This window comes from Rhinolophus sinicus, linkage group LG15 (assembly GCF_036562045.2).
Source record: "Rhinolophus sinicus isolate RSC01 linkage group LG15, ASM3656204v1, whole genome shotgun sequence".
In the NCBI taxonomy this organism is placed as follows: Eukaryota; Metazoa; Chordata; class Mammalia; order Chiroptera; family Rhinolophidae; genus Rhinolophus; species Rhinolophus sinicus.
In genome coordinates this window covers 27,036,529-27,057,652 of record NC_133764.1, presented here as the reverse complement: position 1 = coordinate 27,057,652, position 21,124 = coordinate 27,036,529, and the positions used below count along the sequence as shown (strand labels likewise).

The window sequence follows — 21,124 nt, the reverse complement described above, 5'->3', positions numbered from 1 at the left end:
ACAAAACAATGAAATGACATTTAAAATGCGGGGGTTGCCACTCAACATTCTGTAACAGCAAAAACATTTTTTCTTTAAAAATTAAGATGAAATAAAGTCATTTTTATATAAAGAAAAGCTGAGGGAATATGTTGACAGAATATCTGTACTTGAATTTGTTCAGGTTGAATGCAAATAATGCCAATTGGAAACTCAGATCTATGAAGAACAAAAGGACAGGAAAAGATATATTTTATAAACAGTAAGCATAAGAAAGCTCTTGTGGGTATATTAATATCAGCAAAATCATTTTTAAGACAAGAAGTATTACCAGCGATAAAGGAAGACATTTTACAATGATAAAAGGGTCAATTTATCAAGAAAGCAGTCATAAAAGTGGATGCTTCAGATACATGAAGCACAAAAGCAACAGAAAAAATCCATAACCATATTTGGAAATTTTAGCACTTCTCCATAATTGATAGAATGACTATAAACAAAAAAAATTAGTGCGATTGTAAGAGATCCAAACACTACCTACTACCTTGATCCGACTGACATTTGTAGAACACTATTCCTCCCACACTTGCCATACTTTTCGTTTGTAAAGTAGGAATAATAATACAAGTCCTTAGTCGCTTACCTGCATTTCCAAAATCCAAACATCTCTGAGAACCAAAACTAGTATTTTTTTCCCCCCAAGTTCTGCATCAAACTCATTTCATGGCAAAATTTGACCTGAAGTGATATAAGACTGTTTATGTTTTTAGTTAACCATACTTTTCGAAGCAGAAATATTAATGTATTTGATTTTTTAAAATTAAGGGTTTGTTTATTTTTTTGAGTAGTTTAAGTTAGACAGCAAAATTGAGCAGAAAGTGCAGAGATTTCTCACATACCCCTGCCCCACACATGCTAGTCTCAACCCAAGGTCAACATTCCTCACCATAGTGGTACCTTTGTTACAACTTGTGAACCTGCACTGACACATCACAATCACCCAAGTCTACATTCCAGGTCACTCTTGGTGTTGAATTTCCATAACATATCTGCCTAAAGGACCCTGGTTAAGACTTGGGCTCTACCTACCTCTTTAGGGTTGCTGATAATTAACTGTAGAATAAGTGTAATGTGCTTACACGTAACAGTGTTTGGTCCATAATAAATACTTGGTAAAAACTCGTTTCGTACTGCACTGCTTGTCTAGGAAACACCTATCAGCAGTTCCAGGTATCTCTTCCCTTGAAGGGTTCATATTTTTCCAACAGGCATATAATGGGAATTTAGGGGGAAAGAATTCTCAGTTCATCTAATAGGGGACTTCAGGAAAGGTAGCTGCCTAGGGAAAGATGTACTTAGCGGTGAGTTCTGTGGGCTTGCTGCAGGATGGGCTGGGGAGTGAGTTTCAGCAGGAGGGTACTGCGTGTATAATGTAAAAGAGGCTTGAGAGAGAGAGAGCCTGGCATTATCAAGGAACTGCAAATACTTTTCTGTGATGGAGTATTGGATGATTGGGCCAGTTCATAATGGATTTTGTAATTGTCTTAATGAGCTTATACTTGACCCTGTAGGTGACAGGAAGCTGTAGACTGATAACATTTGTGTGTGAATGATTTGCTTTATTATTACTGAGTAAATATTTCTTTGTTCTTTTTAAAAATATTTTTTAAAAATGACTTGAGACTTACATAAAAGTTGCAAACGTAATACACACAGTCCGCACATATCCTTCACCCAGCTTCCCCTCGTGTTAACAGCTTGCGTTACTGACATGCACTGATCAAAGTCAGGAATTAGCATTGATACGAAACTATACAGATTTTGTTTGAATGTCATTTTTCTAATGTCCGTGTTTTGGTCCAAAATCCCTCATGGCTTTTAGTAGTTATCTCTCTTTTGGTCTCCTCCAATCTGTGAGAATCCCTCACTCTTTGTCTTTCATGACCTTGACACGAGTGCTGGTCCGTTATTTTGTATAATGTTCCTCAAATTGGAGTTGCCCAATGTTTTCTCATTATTAGAGGTTATGCATTTTTTTGCAGTAATACCACAAAAGTGATTAACTGCGCCCTTCTTGGTGCACTATATTGCGGGGGCACATGATGTTGGAAGTGAAAGCTTTTTTCACTTGGTTAAGGTGGTGCCTGCCAGGTTTCTCCACTGTTAGTATTTCTCCCTTTGTAACCAATGACTATCTCTTGGGGAGATAATATGTAATATTCTGTTGCTCATTATACTACAGTCCACAATTTTATTATCCACTGGTGGTTTTTGGCTGTAACAGTTATTACTGTTGTGTTTACTAAATGGGGATTTTCTAATTTTTATATTTATTAGTTAGAATTCTGGTAGGAAGAGTTGTCTTTTTCTCCCTTATTATTTGTTTATGTAGTCATTCCATTCTTTATGTCAGAATGGATTCATGAATATTTATTTTATAGATTATAATCTGTTACTATCATTCATTCATTTGCTCTAGTTGCCTCAGCTTTTGGCATTGGGACCTCCTTCAGACTAGCTCCTCTGTCCTTTCAACATGCCCCCTCATTTTTTGAGCATTCACTTCCTGGCATCAGAAAATGTTCCAGATTCATTTTGTTGGAGAACAGGATTTCGAAACCAAGATGTGGGTACTAGTTGTGCTTCTTGCTACTTGGTGTCAGACAAAGCTAAACAATATGTAAGAATATGCTATCACATGCATATACACAGACATCTGTATTTCATTGTCTACCCACCTGTGTATGTAAAACCACGAGTTCATAGTAATACCAGTACTAACACCAGAGCCTTCCTCCTTCCTTATTGATACCTACTTGATTAATCCTGGTACCACATAAAGTAGTTTCATAATTGCCAACTCACACTCCTGTGAGAAATATTTACCTACCAGAGCACAATATTGTGTACAGTCTGTCAGTCCTATAACATACAGTCAAAATAACTGTTTTCTGAAGTTGTACTTAGGTTAGTTCTTTCTTCCTCACTCCTGTCAGTGTATGTAATTGTTTTGTAATACAGTTAGGTTGTTTACTACAGTATCCCACTTCTTGTGTTCCCCCACACATGCACACACAATAGTTGATCTTTCTTACTTATTTTTTGAGTATGTGAAACTTTACTGCAGTTCTAAGGCTCATCGCTGTGCAAAAGGCTGTCATCCCTACTACCCTGTCCTCATTTCCCACTTTGTTCCGTCCTGTTCCCACCACCTGTACACAGCCAATTTCATTACTTTTTGGATTATCCTGCCTATATTTCTTTTGCACAAATGAGCCAATAAGTGTATATTTTCTTACATCTCCTTTCTTACAGGAAAGGTAATTAATTACTGGGTAAATATTTTTTTAAAGGCTAAATTTGAAATTGAGGTTTTTGTTTTGTTTTAGCAAAAGCATTGCCTCTGGCTTTTGACAAATGACTTCATTATTCGTGTTTGCTTCTATTTGTAAAATAAGCCTCATTCTTTTACCCTTTCCTCACTGGAAGTGATGGGGATAACAAGTGAACGTTAAGTGAAGGACTAATGCTTTCTCAGAAGAAAGCGTGCTAAAAATGTGACTGGTTTTTCTTTTTAAACAATTCTGGGTATAATCTTCCTACCGTTGGTTAAGCAGGAACAATGTTCTTTTCCTCGAGTCTTGCATTGGCCCAGTGAGGGTTTTAAGATAGAGAGTAGAGGGATAGATACTGGTGGGGGAATATTTGATTCACAGTATTACAAAAAACACTGACCAATTAAGACTTTTAAAACAAATTGGGCCGTGGATAAGTAAGTTGAGCAATAAGAATTTATAAGACTAATTTTTCAATTACTGTATTTCTTTAGCGTCTAGATGCATATTTTCAACAGTGTTGGTGAATATAAATCTTAGGTGTCAGTTAAGTAGCCTTTGGACCTGCAACAATGTTATGCTAATTGAAACTTTTAAAATGAATAATTCAAAATTGATTTCATAATTATACAGATTTTCGTTTAGCCTCAACATAGAGACATAGGAAACTAAGGCACATAATCCCATTTTACATATGCAGAAATTGAAGCCTAGGTAAGTAACTTGGTGGAAGTGGAATTTTCAGAACATTCTGCTCCCAGTTTAGTACAATTCCTGGCCATGGTGCTAGTTAATTGAAATGACTGGTATCCTGTTTGGGGACCAGCAGTATTTTGGTGATTTTAAACAGGACTATGCTGAGTGTCATTGAGATGGGGAGTTTGCAACGTGAAACAATTCATATAAAGTTAAAAACTAACTTATTTTGACCTAGGAATAAAAGTTGAATTCTGTACACCAGTTAGCCATTTATTTCCATTTCGATAATGTTTGTCAGGAAGGGCAGTAACTAACTAAAACTCGTCTGTTAAGTTTTCTAGACAAACAATGTGGTGCATTTAAGAAAATATTTGAAGCAGTTGTGGTGTGGCATTAATTGACTGACTAAAAAGTAAAGATACACACATACCTTGCAGGGTAGAGTTTAATTTTATTGTTTTTAAGTATGTGCCTTTGGGTTTTTACCCCTTTACTTTGCTTTTCAGTAAAATAAATCCAGTGGACATGGGTTCTTAGACCCCAGAGAAATCTACCCTGTAAAACCTTAATTTAATCTAGCTTTTCTTTAAGGGCTCTTTGTCACACTTAATTGGTCTGGCCAAGAGGGTGGAGTAATGATTCAGATGCCTGCTTTATATGAATAACAAATCTGAATCTCATTGCTGTGTTTATCTTTTTATTCAGTACACCTGGCCCCTTCAGTCAGGGAAAAAAATCACTTCAGTAACCTGCTTGCAATCTTTAAGATTGCCCCAAAGATAAAATCCTCTGGGGCTTTCTTTGCCTTGGAAAAGGGGGGGATTACAGAAGCACTTTGCTACCACTTGAGCTGTTTGGCTGTGGGATGCATGTTCCCTCAGAGTGTATCTGAACATCACATAAAATTTCAAGAAAAGCTTTATAATAACACCTACTTTCTTTCTGGATGTGAGAGCTTTAAATTTTTTCATCCTTTTTACAGTTTCCCATTGGATGATGCCAGCTGCCTGAGTCATGCTTTAGTTTTCCTGAAAATACTAATGATGTAAACTACTGCCGTAGTATGATCAAGCTTAAATTAGTATGTGGATTTAACATCTGTGGAGTGTTTGTGAACGTTTTTCCTACCCTCTGTCTTTGCAGCCTTTCGGACTGTAGGATAAGGGAGTGTTCACTTTGTTTTAGGCAATATAAATGCATTTAAGGAGCCCTAAGTAAAACTACATGTGTTTGTGAGTTGTGTTTTTCTTTTCCAGATGGGTCACTGTTAGAGGAGTGGGGTTAATATTTTAAGCTCTTTGCATTTGAGAGTGAGTGGTGAGCATAGGTGCCCCAGTGCCCTGCTTTTGGGTCTGTGTGATTACAGGATACATCCCTCCTGAACATTTGGTTCTTCCTTGTATGGTTGGAACTGGAATCCAGGCACATTGTCTCTCTGAGGACGTTCCTGCTCATCTGCTGTTGCTTCTGAGTCCTTGACAGACATTTCTGTGCTGAGTCATGTTTTGCCTGTTGACTTCAGTTTTAGTTTGGGGACTGAACTACCCCCAGGAAACTTTGAGTTTCTAAGAAAATCAATAGAATTTACATTGAAGATTAATGGCATTTATATATATATATGTATATGTATATGTATATTAAACAAGCTATTAACAGTAGTTATCTGTAGTAGGTCAGGTTACTGGTGATTTGTGCTTTTTTTCTTTGGATTTTCTATAAGAAGGAGAAATTTTTTTGGAAAAGAACTTTTGTTAAAGAATGGCAGTATTTTGTCTTGACAGGTGTCCTTGCAGTTAATTCCCCCATAATCCTTACAAAATAAATCTTAATCAAATGGCAAGTCAACCTGTTAATTTAAACATGGCACCTTGTAGAGCATGTAGATACATAAATCAGATCTCTGCCATAATTTAATGCTAAAACCTGTTGTTTTAAGTGAATGTAAAATTGATAGAAGTTCTTAAGATCAGGATACCAGCAGAAAGTTCATAGTTACAACATTTTCATGTTTAAAGGAAACTTCTTCATCTAACCAGAACTTCTGAAATCTTAGGAAAGCTGTGACATGCCTGGAGTCACACCTGCTGGTTAATGCCAACCTGGAGCTTACATCCTTTTGATTTTCCAGTCCTTTGTCATACCACAATATTTGTTTGGGTTTTGGGGGTTACCCCTGAATAGAAGATTCACTAGCATTTAGTAGGAGGTATGTGGGTTCCTTTATGTTAATGTAAAAATATTATCTAAAGAAAATTTCAGAGTAGTTTTACCTCTGTAACACTGTTTTTCATTATCTATGTATGTACGTTTTTTAGTCACCACAAATTAGATGTAAAATACTTGAACCCTTTTCCAAAATCATTAGAAGACTTTTTTTTTTTATCTTTAAATAGTCTTCTGACATAAAGGAAGAATATCCTTTATGCTTATTTTTAGTATTCTGATTTGGTGTGGTCACAATTTATAACTGTGCCCCAGATGTTGAACATTTAGGTTATTGATAGATATCAATTGCAATGACCACCTTTGAGTATTAGATTTTGGGGAGTGTGTTGGTTGAGTTATTTCTTCAGGGTAGATATTGAGGATTGAATAAAATACTTTGACAGTGGATGTGAACAGCTTTATAACTCTTGCTTCTTAATACTCCTTTACTTTCCAAGAGGAAATTAGTGTAGTATTTAAGGCAATGAGTGTGTATGTTCCATAATTTTGGCATCATTGACCAATATAATTGTTCAAGATATTTGTGATACCATAGTAGATGTACAGGGCATCTAACAGGGAAAATAGAACATTTTCCCAGTGTTTGTTCATTGTAGTATATATCTTGTCTGTTTCTACTACTTTGATCTTTTTGGATAATTTGTATTAAAACTTTTTAATTAGCTTTCCCAATGTGTTGTCCTTTCTTGATAGTTGTCTACAACTGCTCTCGGGTCTGCAGATCCTTTGATATTTTCTCTTTGGGGTGTGTAAAATTCAAAAAGAAATTCAGCAATACTGGTAAAAAGAATTTAGCCTCAAAATATTGACTTTAATATGCAGCGGTAGCAGTTACAGGAAGGAGAATTTCAGGACACCCCCCAAGTCATTTTAAGTGTAAGGACCACAGCTGCTCTGTGGTATTCCAACAACCCCCAGAGCCAAGGGATAACTACATCTGTGTGCTTTACTGCCCTGTACCTCAGAGGGCCCATATGACGGAAATCTCTTGGCTGTCTCTATCCCTTATAAGCCTAGTAAATACATAATTTGTTTTGAAATATTGAAATTAGAGCTTTTCCAGATTCTTTCCACCTCCCTTTTTTCATTTTACTACATATTCTAAGCATATATTTGATTTGTATAGTCCAAAGACGATAGTTCCTACCTGATAGCATTAGGTAATTAGTTACTCATTGAGATTTTTTCTTTCCCTATTTCTTTAACATAAAAATATACATGTATTTTTAAACAAAGTATGGTTTTCTGGAAACAAGCTTCCAGCTTACACTGTGAAGTTAAGCAGAATTAAGTACATTTAAATTTCCTCTTTGTTGTCTCCACAAGTGAACTTATGTATGTATTCTTCTTGACCCTTAGTTGAAGATCCTTTTACTGTGTAATTGTTTTGCTAAACTTCTGTTCAATGGAGTCATTAGGTCATTTCCCTGTCAGTAGGAGCATAATACTTTTAGTCTGCTAAATATTTTGGTTCTACACTCCTCTTCTCTGCAAAGCAAAAACTTATTCTCTTAATTCTTTTTTCTTCAGTCATAGGAGTTTTGTCTTTGAAGTTGGTCATCAGATATTTTAGGTGTTTCATTTAAATGAAATAGTGCTGCTTTTCAGGCTGGGTGGTGTTGGTTAAATATTATCGATAGTATATTTTTATTTTTCTTACTCAGGTCGAGTCTGTGTCTCAGCCACTGGAAAACCATGGTGCCTCTGGTCATCCTTCAGATTCATCATCTACCAAGTCCTGTGGGGCATTGAGACCTGTCAATGGAGTTATTAACACGTGAGTTCTAGCTCTTCTACTTTTTACATTCAGTAGGCATATAAAGGATGAGTTTGGGGCTCTTAGTTATTCCTAGCCAGAACTATTCGGTTGGTGCAAAAGTAATTGTGGGTTTTGCAGTTATTTTTAACCTTTTAAACCACAGTTACTTTTGCACCAACCTAATAACACTGGTTTAAAGAGGCGGAAACCTTATCACTTAATGACATTGTGTTGTCTCCTGCTGTAGCAAGTATATTTTAATTAGCATGTAATTAAATGTATTTCCCTTTTACTTTCTGAGGCTTAAAATTGACACAGCATGGAGAAAAATAAAAGGTCCTACAGTTATTGTGAATCATTGTGATTGGTCCTTCTGTTGGTAGAATTCCTCAGAAATGTTTACATAAAATCCTCTAGAACAGATAAAGGCTGAGTTTGTAAATCTATTTATGAAAGTTCAAGGAACCCCCCTACAAGTGACCAGTGTGTGTGTATCCCTAAAACTTGAGTTTCATGGGAGAACTGCTTTCTAGGCAAGTCATTAACATTTGCAAAATTCATCGTTTTCTTAACAGTTGCAATTTTCTAGACTTTATTTATTCATGTTTCTGTTATAGAAGAGAACTTAATCACTGTTAGAGCCTGAGTTCACTTACTGACTTTTGCACTTTTCGGACATGGAGGCAGTGTCCACCCAGAGCCTTACAAATAAGTATAGACACTGCACACACCATTAGATCAGCAGAATACTTCTGCGCAGAATACTTGTTTGTGTCTGTGAACATTTGCAAGTAGGGAGGTTGCACCAGTATTAGAGGCTTTGTTTCCTTCTATCTCCTGAGAAGTGAGTGTTACTCTTCTCCTCGTCTAGTCTCCAGCCTGTCCTGGCAGACCACATTCCAGTTGACAGCTCTGATGCTGAGGAACAATTACATAAAAAGCAGCGACTGAATCTAGTTTCTTCGTCGACTGATGGCACCTGTGTGGCAGCCCGAACACGTCCTGTACTGAGCTGTAAGAAACGGAGACTTGTTCGACCCAACAGCATCGTTCCTCTTTCCAAGAAGGTCAGTACCAGTGAGACTTGGTCATTGTTAAACCATGAGCCAGATGCTCAGATAGGCTCTTGCCAACTTTGGTTCGTTTAACTAGTGTTTTCCAAACTTGGCTAACCACCAGAGTTTCCTGGGGAGCTTTAAAAACTACTAGGCTCCTGAACCCTGTTTCCTAGAGATTCTGATTCAGTTGCTCTGGGGTTAGGCCTGGGAATCCTGTTTTCAAAAAACAAAAAGCTCCTAAATTACTCTTCAGCCAGGTTTGGAAACTATTGGCTTGAGCTTTTTAATAGAAATGGGAGAGAAGATGATTAAATGTTGCCGTTAACACTTTGAAGGAGAGTGATATGCCTTCTCACTTGTACTCTTACCACTAAAAATGGCAGTGGAATGCTTTCCTTTTAAATAAGAATCTCCATTAGAATTTCTAAATTGATGTTACTAAATGAATGTTTGTCTTCACAGAGAAAGTGGAGATTAATTCACAACTGTAGGAAACTTTTGATTGCCGACTCTTCAAATAGCACAGTTGGATTTATTCCAAAACCAATGAAAACAGTAAAATGAACGCCATGTAGTTGTCAGGAGCACTGACTGTACAGCGCATAAGTTTGGGTTTGAATCAGGCATTACCACTTAATAGTTCTGTGATTCGGAGCATATTAAAAGCCCGTCCACCCTCCCAGCCTCAGAGATCTCATAGGGTTATTTGAGGGTTAGATGAAATGTATGTAACTTCTTATTGGAGTACAAAGTGGCTATTATTTTTAATTACTTTTGGTTCTGTTCATTCATTTAGTTGTTCAGCAAATATTTATTGGGTTCCTACAATGAGCTAGATCTGTTCTATGCACTGGGAATACACTAAACAAAAACAGACAAAAATCCTTAACCTCATTGAAAGACTAGTGGGTGGGACAGAAAATAAAACAATAAACGAAGTATACAGTGTATCTTACAATGTTAAGTGCTGGGGAGAAAAATGCAGCAGAGGAAAGGAATGGGGAATGCTGGGGAGCACAGTTGGAATTTAAGCCTTGAGGCATTCCACGGCTTGGAGATAAAGATAAGGAAGAGACGCAGAAGCAATGACTAGTGAAGTAGAAAGGAAACTAAGAGTCTGGTATGTGGAACACAAGTGAAGAAAGTGTTTCAGAGAGGAGGGAATGGTCAGCTGTGTTAGATGCAGCAGACAGGTCGAGTTAGAGAAAAACTGAGAATTGACATTGGATTTGGTGGGGCCAAGGTTGTTGGAGACTTGGGAACAGTTTCGTTAGAGAGAGAAGAGTGACATTTTGATTGGAGTGGGTTCAGGAGAGGAGGAGAGGGAAGGGACTGAGGAAACCATTATAGATGATGCGTTCAAAGACTGTTTCTGTAAAGGAGAGCAGAGAAACCCCGTTTGAAGGGGAATCTTTCTTAAGATAGAGCTTTGCAATGTGTTTGCTGATGAGAATACTAATGACGAGAGTGGAGAGGAGAGAATTGTTGCAACGATTAATACTTGGACAGTGGATTTTCAGTACTTGGTTTGTTTTGTTACAGTATGCATTTGGACTGCATACTGTTGCCATGATCTATTTTTAGGGGAAAATATTATAAGTGAAAATAAACTATTAGTGTACCATTTCTCTTGTTTATTCTGCAGATTGCCTGAATTACCAAAATACCAGAAAGGAAAAGAATAAGATATTTGGCAGGTTTCTCATTGACATTTGAGTCTCATTTTTTTAAATTAATAGTCATATAAGTCTAAATTATTTTCTCAGGTTGAAGAGTTGATACTGGGAAAGCTAGAAAACAATATATTACTGTCAAGTATAAGAAAGTAGTTTTTGGTCATGCCTTGATGCTTTTAACCAAAACAAAAAACGTCATGGGTAATAGTGTCCTTTGTTTTGGCTCTTTGCTAGCCACTGTGTCATGACATCTAAGGATGTTATAAAAAATTTCTTAAGTATAAGGTGGCTTCCTGGATTTTTTTCCTGTTTGTCTGTGAAGTAGCAAACCTTACTTGTTCGTATTGACAGTAGCTGCTTCTGATCCATGCCTAAAAACTGAAGTGCTTTTGAAGGTACATAGAAATTTTTGAAAGACAGTTGAGACAAGGAGATATACAGAACACACTAAAGACCCTTTGGTTCCAATGCCAGTTTCTAACAGAATCATCCTGACATATGCAAAAGTAAGCTGCATGGAAAATAAGACAAAGAAGTAAATTGAGTTTGGGAAATAAACCATTTGCTGAAGTTCTGCCAGAGTTGGAGACGAAGGCCATTCTCTGTTGACTGCATGAATGTCAGTAATACTTGCTGTTGAGCAAGCACCTTGTCTTCTGTCATCTTGAGGTGATGGATTTGCCAAGCAGATTTATTCAGCAATATTTTTGAGTGCCCACTATGTTTCATGTATTTTTCAGGTCACCTGGGTTTCATTGATGAACAGAAGTCTTGCCCTCACATAGCTTACTTCCTAGTGGCAGAAATAGATAGCAAAGAAGTTAACAGATAAATCATTTTCTGATACTGGTAAATGGCAATAAGTTCGCATTTGTTCTTAAGATTTGCTTTCAGGTTTGTGAAGAAAAGAGAATCTTAGGAACTGCATATTTCTGGATTAATTCAAATTACCTTTGTAATTCGTTCCCCCCTCACCCTCCTTACCCTCCCAAGAAAGGTGGGTACTAGTATATTTACCAGAGTATGAAATGTAAAAAAACAAATATTTAATGTCAATATTATTGCTTACCTACATTCTGAATTATCTGCTGCATTCCAGAATCAAATATAAAGCTCAATTTAGGGAGCTCATTCAGTTACTATGTGTTTTGTGGTTTTTTTTTAACCAGACTTATCTTACTTGAATCATGGCTGGAATTTTATTCAATCAAGTTTTACCAGAATTTCTGAAATTATGAAATGTATCTTCCAATTGAGGTGTGCTTTTAGTGTAGTAACACATCTCTTTTTGACCTAAAAGGCTGTTTTTATGTCACTGGTATCTTACAATCAGTGACTAAAACAAAAAGGGTTCTGTAAGATAGGTCTTATTGGAAATAAATGGGAATAAGACCTGTCAGTAATAATGAAAGTCTTTGGATGCCCAAATGTTGATTTGGCTTTATTCTCTAGATTTTAGAGAATTTTAGAGTTTTGAGCAGTGAAGTGTCATAAGCTGTTTTTTAGTAGATAAATCTGGAGATAGTTTATGTTGGAGTGGATGGGCACAAAAGAGACCGGAGACAGAAAGAAAGACTGACAGCAGTTGTACTGGAGGAAATAATAGTCTGAAGGCTGTAAAACTCAGCAAAAGATTTTAAAAGTAGTCCTGAGGACGAATCACTAGGGCATGGTGAATGAAAAGCAGAGTTGGTGGAATTGAGAGCTTTGAGAATGGTAGAGTGAGGTTATCTTCCATGGAAATCCGCAGACCTGGGGAGAACGAGAAGGTGGAGTACTTTCCTGTACCACAATTTCATTGTAGTATTAGGACAGATCGTTACAGTTTACCTATATTGTTCTTTATTATGTATTTCATCACTTTAGTGGTCTAGTATGCTAGATGTTAGTAATTTAGCTAAGAGCCAGTGAAGAAACACTGAAGTGGGAAATTTTTACGTCATGTTTATTTTGTGCCCTGCTTCTTCTATAGGGTAGACGTTTATGACTTAAACATTAGTTTTCTAGATACCAAGATTTCAGGTCAATAAAATTTTTAAAATAAATTTGGGATTGGTATAGGATTTCTTTTTTTGTGTGTGTCAAGTCAAGTTATTTTATAAATTAGATAAATCTTAGTAAAGATGGTGTGTTTAAAAAAAAACATGCCTTGAAATTTTTGGATTGGCCTTAATAGCACTTTTTAATTTTTTAAAATAGTATTTCTTATCAAATGGTTTGGCAGTGTTCTGGCATGATTTTCAAGTTTTATGGTCTGTTGGAGTATAATTATACAGGAGGATTGCTTTGGATTACATTTTAAAGTTAGCTTCTATAGACTTCCCAGTGGTCTTCTACTTTTTCCTCTTGAGGACATTACATATAGGACATTGTCTTAAGGCCTGATGTCATGACATTTGTGGTTGAGAACTAAAAAACTGAAATGATTGTGAGTCAGTATTAAAAGTGAATCATTTTGATATCAAAGGATATATTCTTTATTGATGGGGGTTCTTGTGACATACCTTGGAGGCCCAACTAGTCAGTCTTTTGGGAAGGGGCAGGAGTGCCATGTGGAAAATTGTAGTTCCTTAGGACTTAAAGCTACTAAGAGAACTCGGAAATCACCCAGTGCTTAGAACAATAACCTCTAAATTTCTATAAGAATGTTTTACATACAAGGTGTGATCAAACAGTACAGTGAATGTTTAAACTAAAAAAATACACACTGCCATTAATCCCCCTCACTTCGAACACACTTATCCCATCATTCTTGCCACTTTCTGAAGTAGTTTTGTGTCTTTAGTTGTGCTGTCGTGGCTGCGTTGGTGTCCTGAATCATTTTGACTTTGGGGAAGAGCCAGGAGTGGCATGGTGCCAGATCCAGTTAATAAGGTAGGTGAGGACCCACTGTAATGTTTTTGACAGAAATTGCCATATACCAGAAGCGATGTGTGACACGGAGCATTGTTATGATGGAGGATGATGTATGGTACACTTTAAAACACATCTCTCAACCATAGCTCCCACCCGACTGATTGCACCAAACAAGTTGAAACTTGTCACACACTGTCACTAAGGTTCTACAAGCCTGTTCCTGTATTGAAGATCCCTGCCTTTCCATTGGATGGCTCTAGGTAGCAGCATTCACCGTATTTTATGATCACAACAGGGAAGGCTCCGTTTCATACAATCACTTCTGGTATAGCAATTTCTGTCAAATAAAAATATTACGGCGTGTCTTCACCCACCTTATTCACCGGATCTGGCACCGTGCCACTTCTGGCTCTTCCCCCAAGTCAAAATGACCATGAAAGGTAAACGTTTTGAATCTATTCAGGACATCAAGGCAGCCACGACAGCACAACTAAAGACACTCATGAAAGAGGACTTCCAGAACTGCTTCAGAAAGTGGCAAGAACGATGGGTGTGTCCAAAAGCGAGGGGGATTAATGGCAATGTGTCTTCTGTAATAAATTTTTTAAATTTAAGCATTCACCATATTTTTTTGGTCACACCTCGTATGCATTGTAAATAAAACATACGGAATAAATTTTGAAAGGGTAAAATAAAATAAATAGAACTAGAAGCTCTAATATTTTATTTGTAAACTATCCTCAAACCAAAAAAAGTTTTTTTAATGCTTTGAACTAATATTCTGTGATTAACAGAGAAGGATGACTAGAGCCTTAGTTTGGTGGAGGAATTCCTGCATAAGCAATGCATTGGGTTTTTATGGGGATTTCTTCAGAGAGAATTAATGTCATTACAGAATTACGGGAACAATTTTTCCGTGTAGCCAACTATATTATCTCTTCATTCTTACATGTTTCCTACATTCTTGAAGTTTTTATAAAGTGAAATATCTTTTTTGGTGGTGTTATTTTATGAGTGCTCTGGATTTTTAGGTACTTATTTTGTGATTTTGAACATTTTCTGAACTGTAAAGTGTTTTGGTTATTTTTAATTTTGTAGGTAGGCTGTCTGTCATCAGCAAATAGTTTGACACGTCTTTATATACTTCTTGTTCCTTTTCCTTGTCTTAACACTGTCAAGAAATAATTGGTCATAGTGAGGCATCTCGTTCCTGGTTTTAATGGCAATACTTCTAGAAGTTCACTATTAATTCTGATGTAGGAGAACTTCTTAAAATGAATTGGGACACTATCATTTGCTATGGTCTGGAAGAGTTTCAAGATTTTTGAGGAAATATCAATTTCTTTAAAATTTGTTGGAACCTAAGGTGAAATCACCTGGGACCAGCATTTAGGTTACAGAAAGTTGTCCATTGCTCAGTTATTTTCAAATTTACTCAATACAGAAATTTATAGAAAGCATTCATGATTTTTAAATCACTGTATCAGTGAGTATATGTTTTTCAGTCTTAATTATATTTATCTTCTCTTTCTTGGTTAATCTTGTCAGCAGTTTTTCTATTTTATTGGTCATTTCACAAATCAGCTCTTTGCTGTTAAATTCCTTCTTCTTGTCTTGGTCCCGCCCCTACCCCTTTGCCTTCATTCAAATAGCTTAATTTATTTTCTGTTCTTACGTAATAAGAGCATTTAACTTTTTGAATTTTCTTCTGAGTGTAGTTTTGGATGGGCCTTTGAAGTGTAAAGTGTTCCTTTTGCTATTTGTAGGTTGCTTTGAGTTTTTGAGTTCTTTGCCCAAGAGTTAAGAATTGACTTTCCAAATTCTAAATGGTTAGTTTTTTTTCTTTTTAATTTTTATAGCATTTTGGTCAAAATGATGCTTCAATATTTCAGCTTATATTTGTAGTCTATTATGTTGATTAAAGTTCTTTTCATTGGCATCTAGTACAGAGTCATAATTACATCCTCATAGTGACTTACGGTTCCTTTTACAAGTAGTTGTGTTTGCCTTACATTCTCTTTTTCTTGATATTAGTGTTATATAGTATATGTGTTTTTCTCATCCATTTACTTTTAGGATTTTGTTTTCTACATGTTTTTTGAAATGTCATTAAAGCAGAGTTAGGTATTTAATCTGAAAGTCTTTGACTTTAATGGGGATTTTATTAGAGACTGATCTTTAATTTTACATTTAGCTTTGAAACTAGATTTAAAGGCTTCTTTAGGCTTATTTTGATTGTCATATTTCACTGTTTGCTGACTGTCCCTTTCATACCTTCTTCATATGCCCGTTTATTGAGCTCTTAATATGGATTTATAGTCTTTCGGTGATTAGAGCAACAATTTGATCATGTTTCAAGTTCTTAGACTATAACCTTTGTCCCTTAAAACTCTGTTCCACTGTATTTTGGCGGGAGAGGAGGGCAATTGTTTGTTCTGTTTTGTTTTGGCATAGACTTAGACTGATGCCAATCTTATTTTCATTCCTTTATACCGGTAACCGATTCTAATATGATAGCCATTATCCACAAGTAGTAAGATAAAAATTTCAATACCTTACCGCATAGATTCTAAGTGTTCAATAGTCGCATGTGACTAGCAGCTACCATATTTAGTCACAAATATAGAACATTTCTATCATTGCAAAATATAGCTCTGTCAAGTTTTCTTATGTAGTGGCTTTGGTTTTTGATTCCCTTAAGTTTGTAGTTGCCTGTCTACGTATACCAATTATCTCGATGTTATTTTCTATACTTTTTTATCCAGCTCTTACTATCTGCTCCCCAACATAATTGTGATATTAAATTAGCTGTAGGAAGTGATTGGCACAGTTTGGCTGCACATAAATATTCAGATCTTAGCTGTTTACTTTTCTCTCTTGGTTTTTATTTCCTTAGTTCTCCCATAGTGCAAAGGAAAAAAACAAATTGAGTTTGTCATCCACATCCTGTTTTAATTTTATATGTCATCATTTCTGACCTATAGTTCCTCTTATGTAGGTTTTAATTCTGCTACCATGGGTTAAGCTTTTCTGTTTTCTTTTCAGATTTTATGTTTCCTTTTTATGTCATTTTGTTGCCGTTTCATATTATCCTGTTACTTTACAATAGTGGCTATGTTATCTTTTACTCTGTTGGAGATTCCAAAAAGTTTTGTTAATTGTTTGACCAAATTTATTTAATAGTTTTCCAGGGGTATATTCTTTCTGAATTTCTCAGCTTTCTTTTCTTTCTTGGTTCTGCAGTGTTCTACTTGTAATCCCATGTTGATTTTTTTTTCCCCTCTCATCATTCTTAAAATATCACTTAATCTATCCAGACTTTGTGTGTATCACCGGGAAAATTTTGTAGCTAGCTGTATTAGTTTCCTGTCACAGTTATATGGAGGCTGGAAGTCTGAAATCAAGGTGTGTTAGCCCTTGCTGCTTTTGAAGCCTCTAGGAAAGAGTTCAGTGTCTTGCCACTTCCTGCTTCTAGCGATTACTAGCAATCCTTAGCATCCCTTGGCTTAACTCCCATCTTTGCCTCAGTCTCCACATGATTTTCGTCCTGTGTGTCTGCATTTTCACATAGCCTTATAAGTCCTCTGATTTAAGTAAGGCCCACCCTAATCCAGCATCACTTCATGTTAAATTAACTACATCTACAAAGACCCTATTTACACAAATAAGGCACATTCTTTGGTTCTGGGTGGGCATGCATTTTGGGGCAGGGTCTGGGGAGAGGGCATTACTCTCCTCAGCACACAGGCCACCATCGTCCTTGTCTCTGCTATTTGTGATAGTTGAATCCTTTTCTCAGTTCTGAATCTGGAAGACAGATTGATAGGTGCTATTCCCAATTCAATTCCTGTGTTTTAGCAACTTTCATACTTAGCATGTCTTTGCTCTGAATAGTTGGGCTTTCTTTACTCCCATTGTCAATTTTCCAGGTTCTTAGGCACCATTAAATCTATTGTACAAAGAACTTCAGGTCCCAGTATATGGGAAAACTTACCAGGTTTGCCTGTCTCCTCCCCTAATTTTTTTTAGTCCTGTGAAGTATGAACGATGAAGTAACAAACACCTATGTACATACACCCTAAATATTAATGTCTTGACTTTTTTAAAACTTTACTTGACTTTTTTTTTAAAGGAAATAACAGATAATATTACTTTTATCTTCTATTATCTCCTTTACCTGCGTCCTTCCTCATAGATAACCATTGTCATTAATTTGGTATGCATACTCGCAGTTCAGAGTCTTACAGTTTTACTACCCATATATGTATCCATGAGCAAAATGCAGTATTGTTTAAAGTTTATATAAAATCTTACATAAATGCTGTCATGGTGTACATATTCTACTTGGTGGGGTTTGGTTTGGTTTGGTTTTGATTTGTTTTAATTTACTGTTGTGTTTTCCAGATCTTCGTGTTAGGGTACATAATTTTAGTTCAGCTTTGTAAATAGTCCACATTTCCTTAAAAAAAGTTTGTGTGGGTGTGAGTGTATCAGTATCCTGTTTGTTGACTTCAGGGTTCTAAATTTAACATGTTGATTTGACACATTTATATCAAACTATGATTGTCTTTGTAGCCTTACCTAACACCTCTATCATATCAGTTCATTATCATTTCCTTTTTGTGGTGAAACATGAAATAAGAAAAAAATAATAAATAGCATGTTTGGTGTTTATAATATGCTTGTATTGTCTTTAATCACTATACTGTCTATTAGATTTCCAGAGTTTATTTATCTACTAGTTGCAAGTTTGTATCGTTAAACAACATCTCTTATTTCCTCACCCCCATATCTATTTTTTTTAATTAATATACATTCATATAATTCCAGCTGACTGGTGAGGTACATACAAGTCCATGATCATTTCTTCTTTGTTGTTCCTTTCATCATTTTGTTTAAATAGGTTTCTTTGGTAAGTACTTGCTAGATACATCTTTTTCATCTGTTTTTACTTTTTCTGTGTCGATTTGTTTTAGGTGAGTTTTTAAGGGTTCAGTTAAATCCATTTACATTTGCTCTAATTACTACTATATTTGGAATCATTTCTTCCATAGTTTTTTTTTTAAGCCTTGCATTTTCTTTGTTTTTATGCCTTTTCTCTGTCTGTTGGATTGGTTGAATGTTCTTTTCGTCTTAGCTGCTTTGGGAACAATAGGACTTCAGAATGCCTCTTTTTAAAACTAATCTTTCCTTCCCATTATGTATAATTTATTTTTATTATTTAGTTACCATGTTTTTAAATCCCCCCCAAATTAGTCAGTTTTAAGTTCATATTTACTTAACATTTACCAACACTTTCCCCATTCTTGTTCACAGTTGCTTCTTGCGCTCCACTCCATCATCCTTCTTGCTGAACACATTCTTTAGTAGCCTTCCAACAATGGTCTATGTCAATCTATATATATTGAAAACATAAAGAATTAAATTGTGTGTGAATGTATACATATGTATGTATATTTGAGTGCACACAGTTATAAATTGACAACTCTTGAATGATGTCTTGATTGTATGTAAAATTTTATATTCAGCACTTTAACAGTATTTCATTGCCTTCCAATATTTATTGTTGATGAAAATTCTAATATCCCATTAAATGTTTCTTTATAGGTTATCTGTGTCTAACTCAACCCCCTACTTTTGGGTTTGTTTTTTGTTTTTTAAGGTTTTACAATATTAGGGTATGAACTAGTTTTTAGCCACTTCAGGTCTTGATGTGTATGTACCCTCATTCTGAGAGTTCTTGTCTATCTTGAGTTTTGAAAAATTTCTAGTCGTTAATTTCCTTAAATTTTTCTTCTCTTCTTTTTAAAATATGGAATATATCTATTGGATTGTTGCTGATCTTATTCTCTCTTCCATATCTCTTCATTTCTTTTTATGTTTTCCAGTTTCATGTCTTTGTCTTGTTTACTCTATGTACTTGTCTCTGACTATTCTATTCCTCCTGTTCATCATGTTTCTCTCCAGCTGTGGTCAGTTGACTGTTAAACCTGTCACTTGTGTTTTTACTTCAATGTGTGCTTTTTATTCAGAAAAAAAATTTTGTTCGTGGTTACTTTTAAAAACACCCTTCTTTCTTCCTGTTCTTGTTCTATGACTTCCATTCCTTCCTTTACAAACTCTTTGAACAATTTTAATGTACTTATTTTTATACATTGTTTTCAAATTGTTCTATTTCTAGCTTGTTGAGGACAAATTCTTCGCATTTTTGCATCTACTGACTGCCTCATATCAGTCTGTATTCTTGTGTAATCTTTTCACAGCGTTCTCATCTGTGGCAGGGGTGAAGGAGGCATGCTTTCTGTAGGAGTCTTATGATTCCTGGACTGTGGAAGTGTCTTTAAAGCAGTCTTCTGAAAAGGCCTCAGGAATGTGGGCGAATCTTGAATAGCAAATTTTTAGCTTAAGTCCCTGCACATACATAGGTAGTATGGATTTGGACCTCTTACCGGAACATGGGTTGGGACTGGACTTTCTTATTCTCTCAGGTGACTTTCCGCTAAAGTCCCAGGATAGGTGTTAAACTTTCTTGCCACTTCATGGATAGTCGATCAAGACTTTCTCATCATTGCCTTGACTTTCAGTTCTCTGTTTCTTGCACCTCTGAATTTCCTACTCTAATTCAAGGTATAGATGCTTTGGCAGTGTGATAAAGGTGTGGTGTAGACTCCTCAGAATAAATTTTTAATGCATAAAATGAAATGTAGATTATGGGGGAAACCAAGTATGTTGAAATGGTTATTAGAATATAAATTCTTTGGTAATGACAAGATTTATCAGCAGGTATAATAACTCATGATTTCAGAATTCAGTTCACCCTTGAACCAAGGGGGTTAGGGACACTGACCCCCCTGCACAATTGAAAATTCACTGATAACTTTTGACTCCCCAAAAACTTTACTAATAGCCTGCTGTTGACCAGAGGCCTTACTGGTAACATAAACAGTGATTAACATATTTTATGTTACATGTATTATATATTCTTTTAATAAACTAAACTAGAGAAAAGAAAGTTACAAGAGAAAATACAGGTACTGTATTTATTGAAAAAAATCTGCGTATAAATGGACCTGCACAATTCAAACCCATGTTGTTCAAGGGTCAACTGTAGTGAAAACACTCAAAGATGGCTGGCACCACTGTAATGCGATGGGTGAATCAATTTGGAGAGCACTTCATGCCATATCCTCTGCTCAAAGATTCTTAAAAGATGTTAAAGACTTTTTTTAAAGTTTTTTTATTAAAAAGAAGAAAATCTTTCATTTGTTTCCCCACTTATTTGACAAGGGAACCTTTATAAAGCAATACTGATTAAGCGTGCTTATGAACTACTAGAATTCCAAGAGAAACGTTTCAGAACATCTGCTTGCTGGTCTATAACCTCTTTGTAGGTGATGTTTGTACACTTCGCAATACTACAATAAAAGTTTAAAAATGAACCCACCATTTTTCACTTCCTAAAGTCTCATTCTTAAATTATGACTAGATGCAGTAGATGTTTTTAAATATTCCTGAAGTAAATATAAAATATAGAAA

The 21,124-nt window shown here is 35.8% G+C and overlaps 1 protein-coding gene across 4 annotated transcripts in view; it reads left to right on the top strand.

The window, feature by feature from the left end:
* Positions 1-21,124, top strand: part of KANSL1 (KAT8 regulatory NSL complex subunit 1) — a 158,342-nt gene that overhangs the window by 117,266 nt on the left and 19,952 nt on the right. For all 4 annotated transcript variants that reach the window (XM_074320695.1, XM_074320694.1, XM_019732940.2 and 1 more), the window contains 2 exons: positions 7,904-8,016; positions 8,870-9,065. In XM_074320695.1, coding sequence (XP_074176796.1) covers positions 7,904-8,016; positions 8,870-9,065 — 309 coding nt within the window. The remainder of the gene's footprint in view (positions 1-7,903; positions 8,017-8,869; positions 9,066-21,124) is intronic.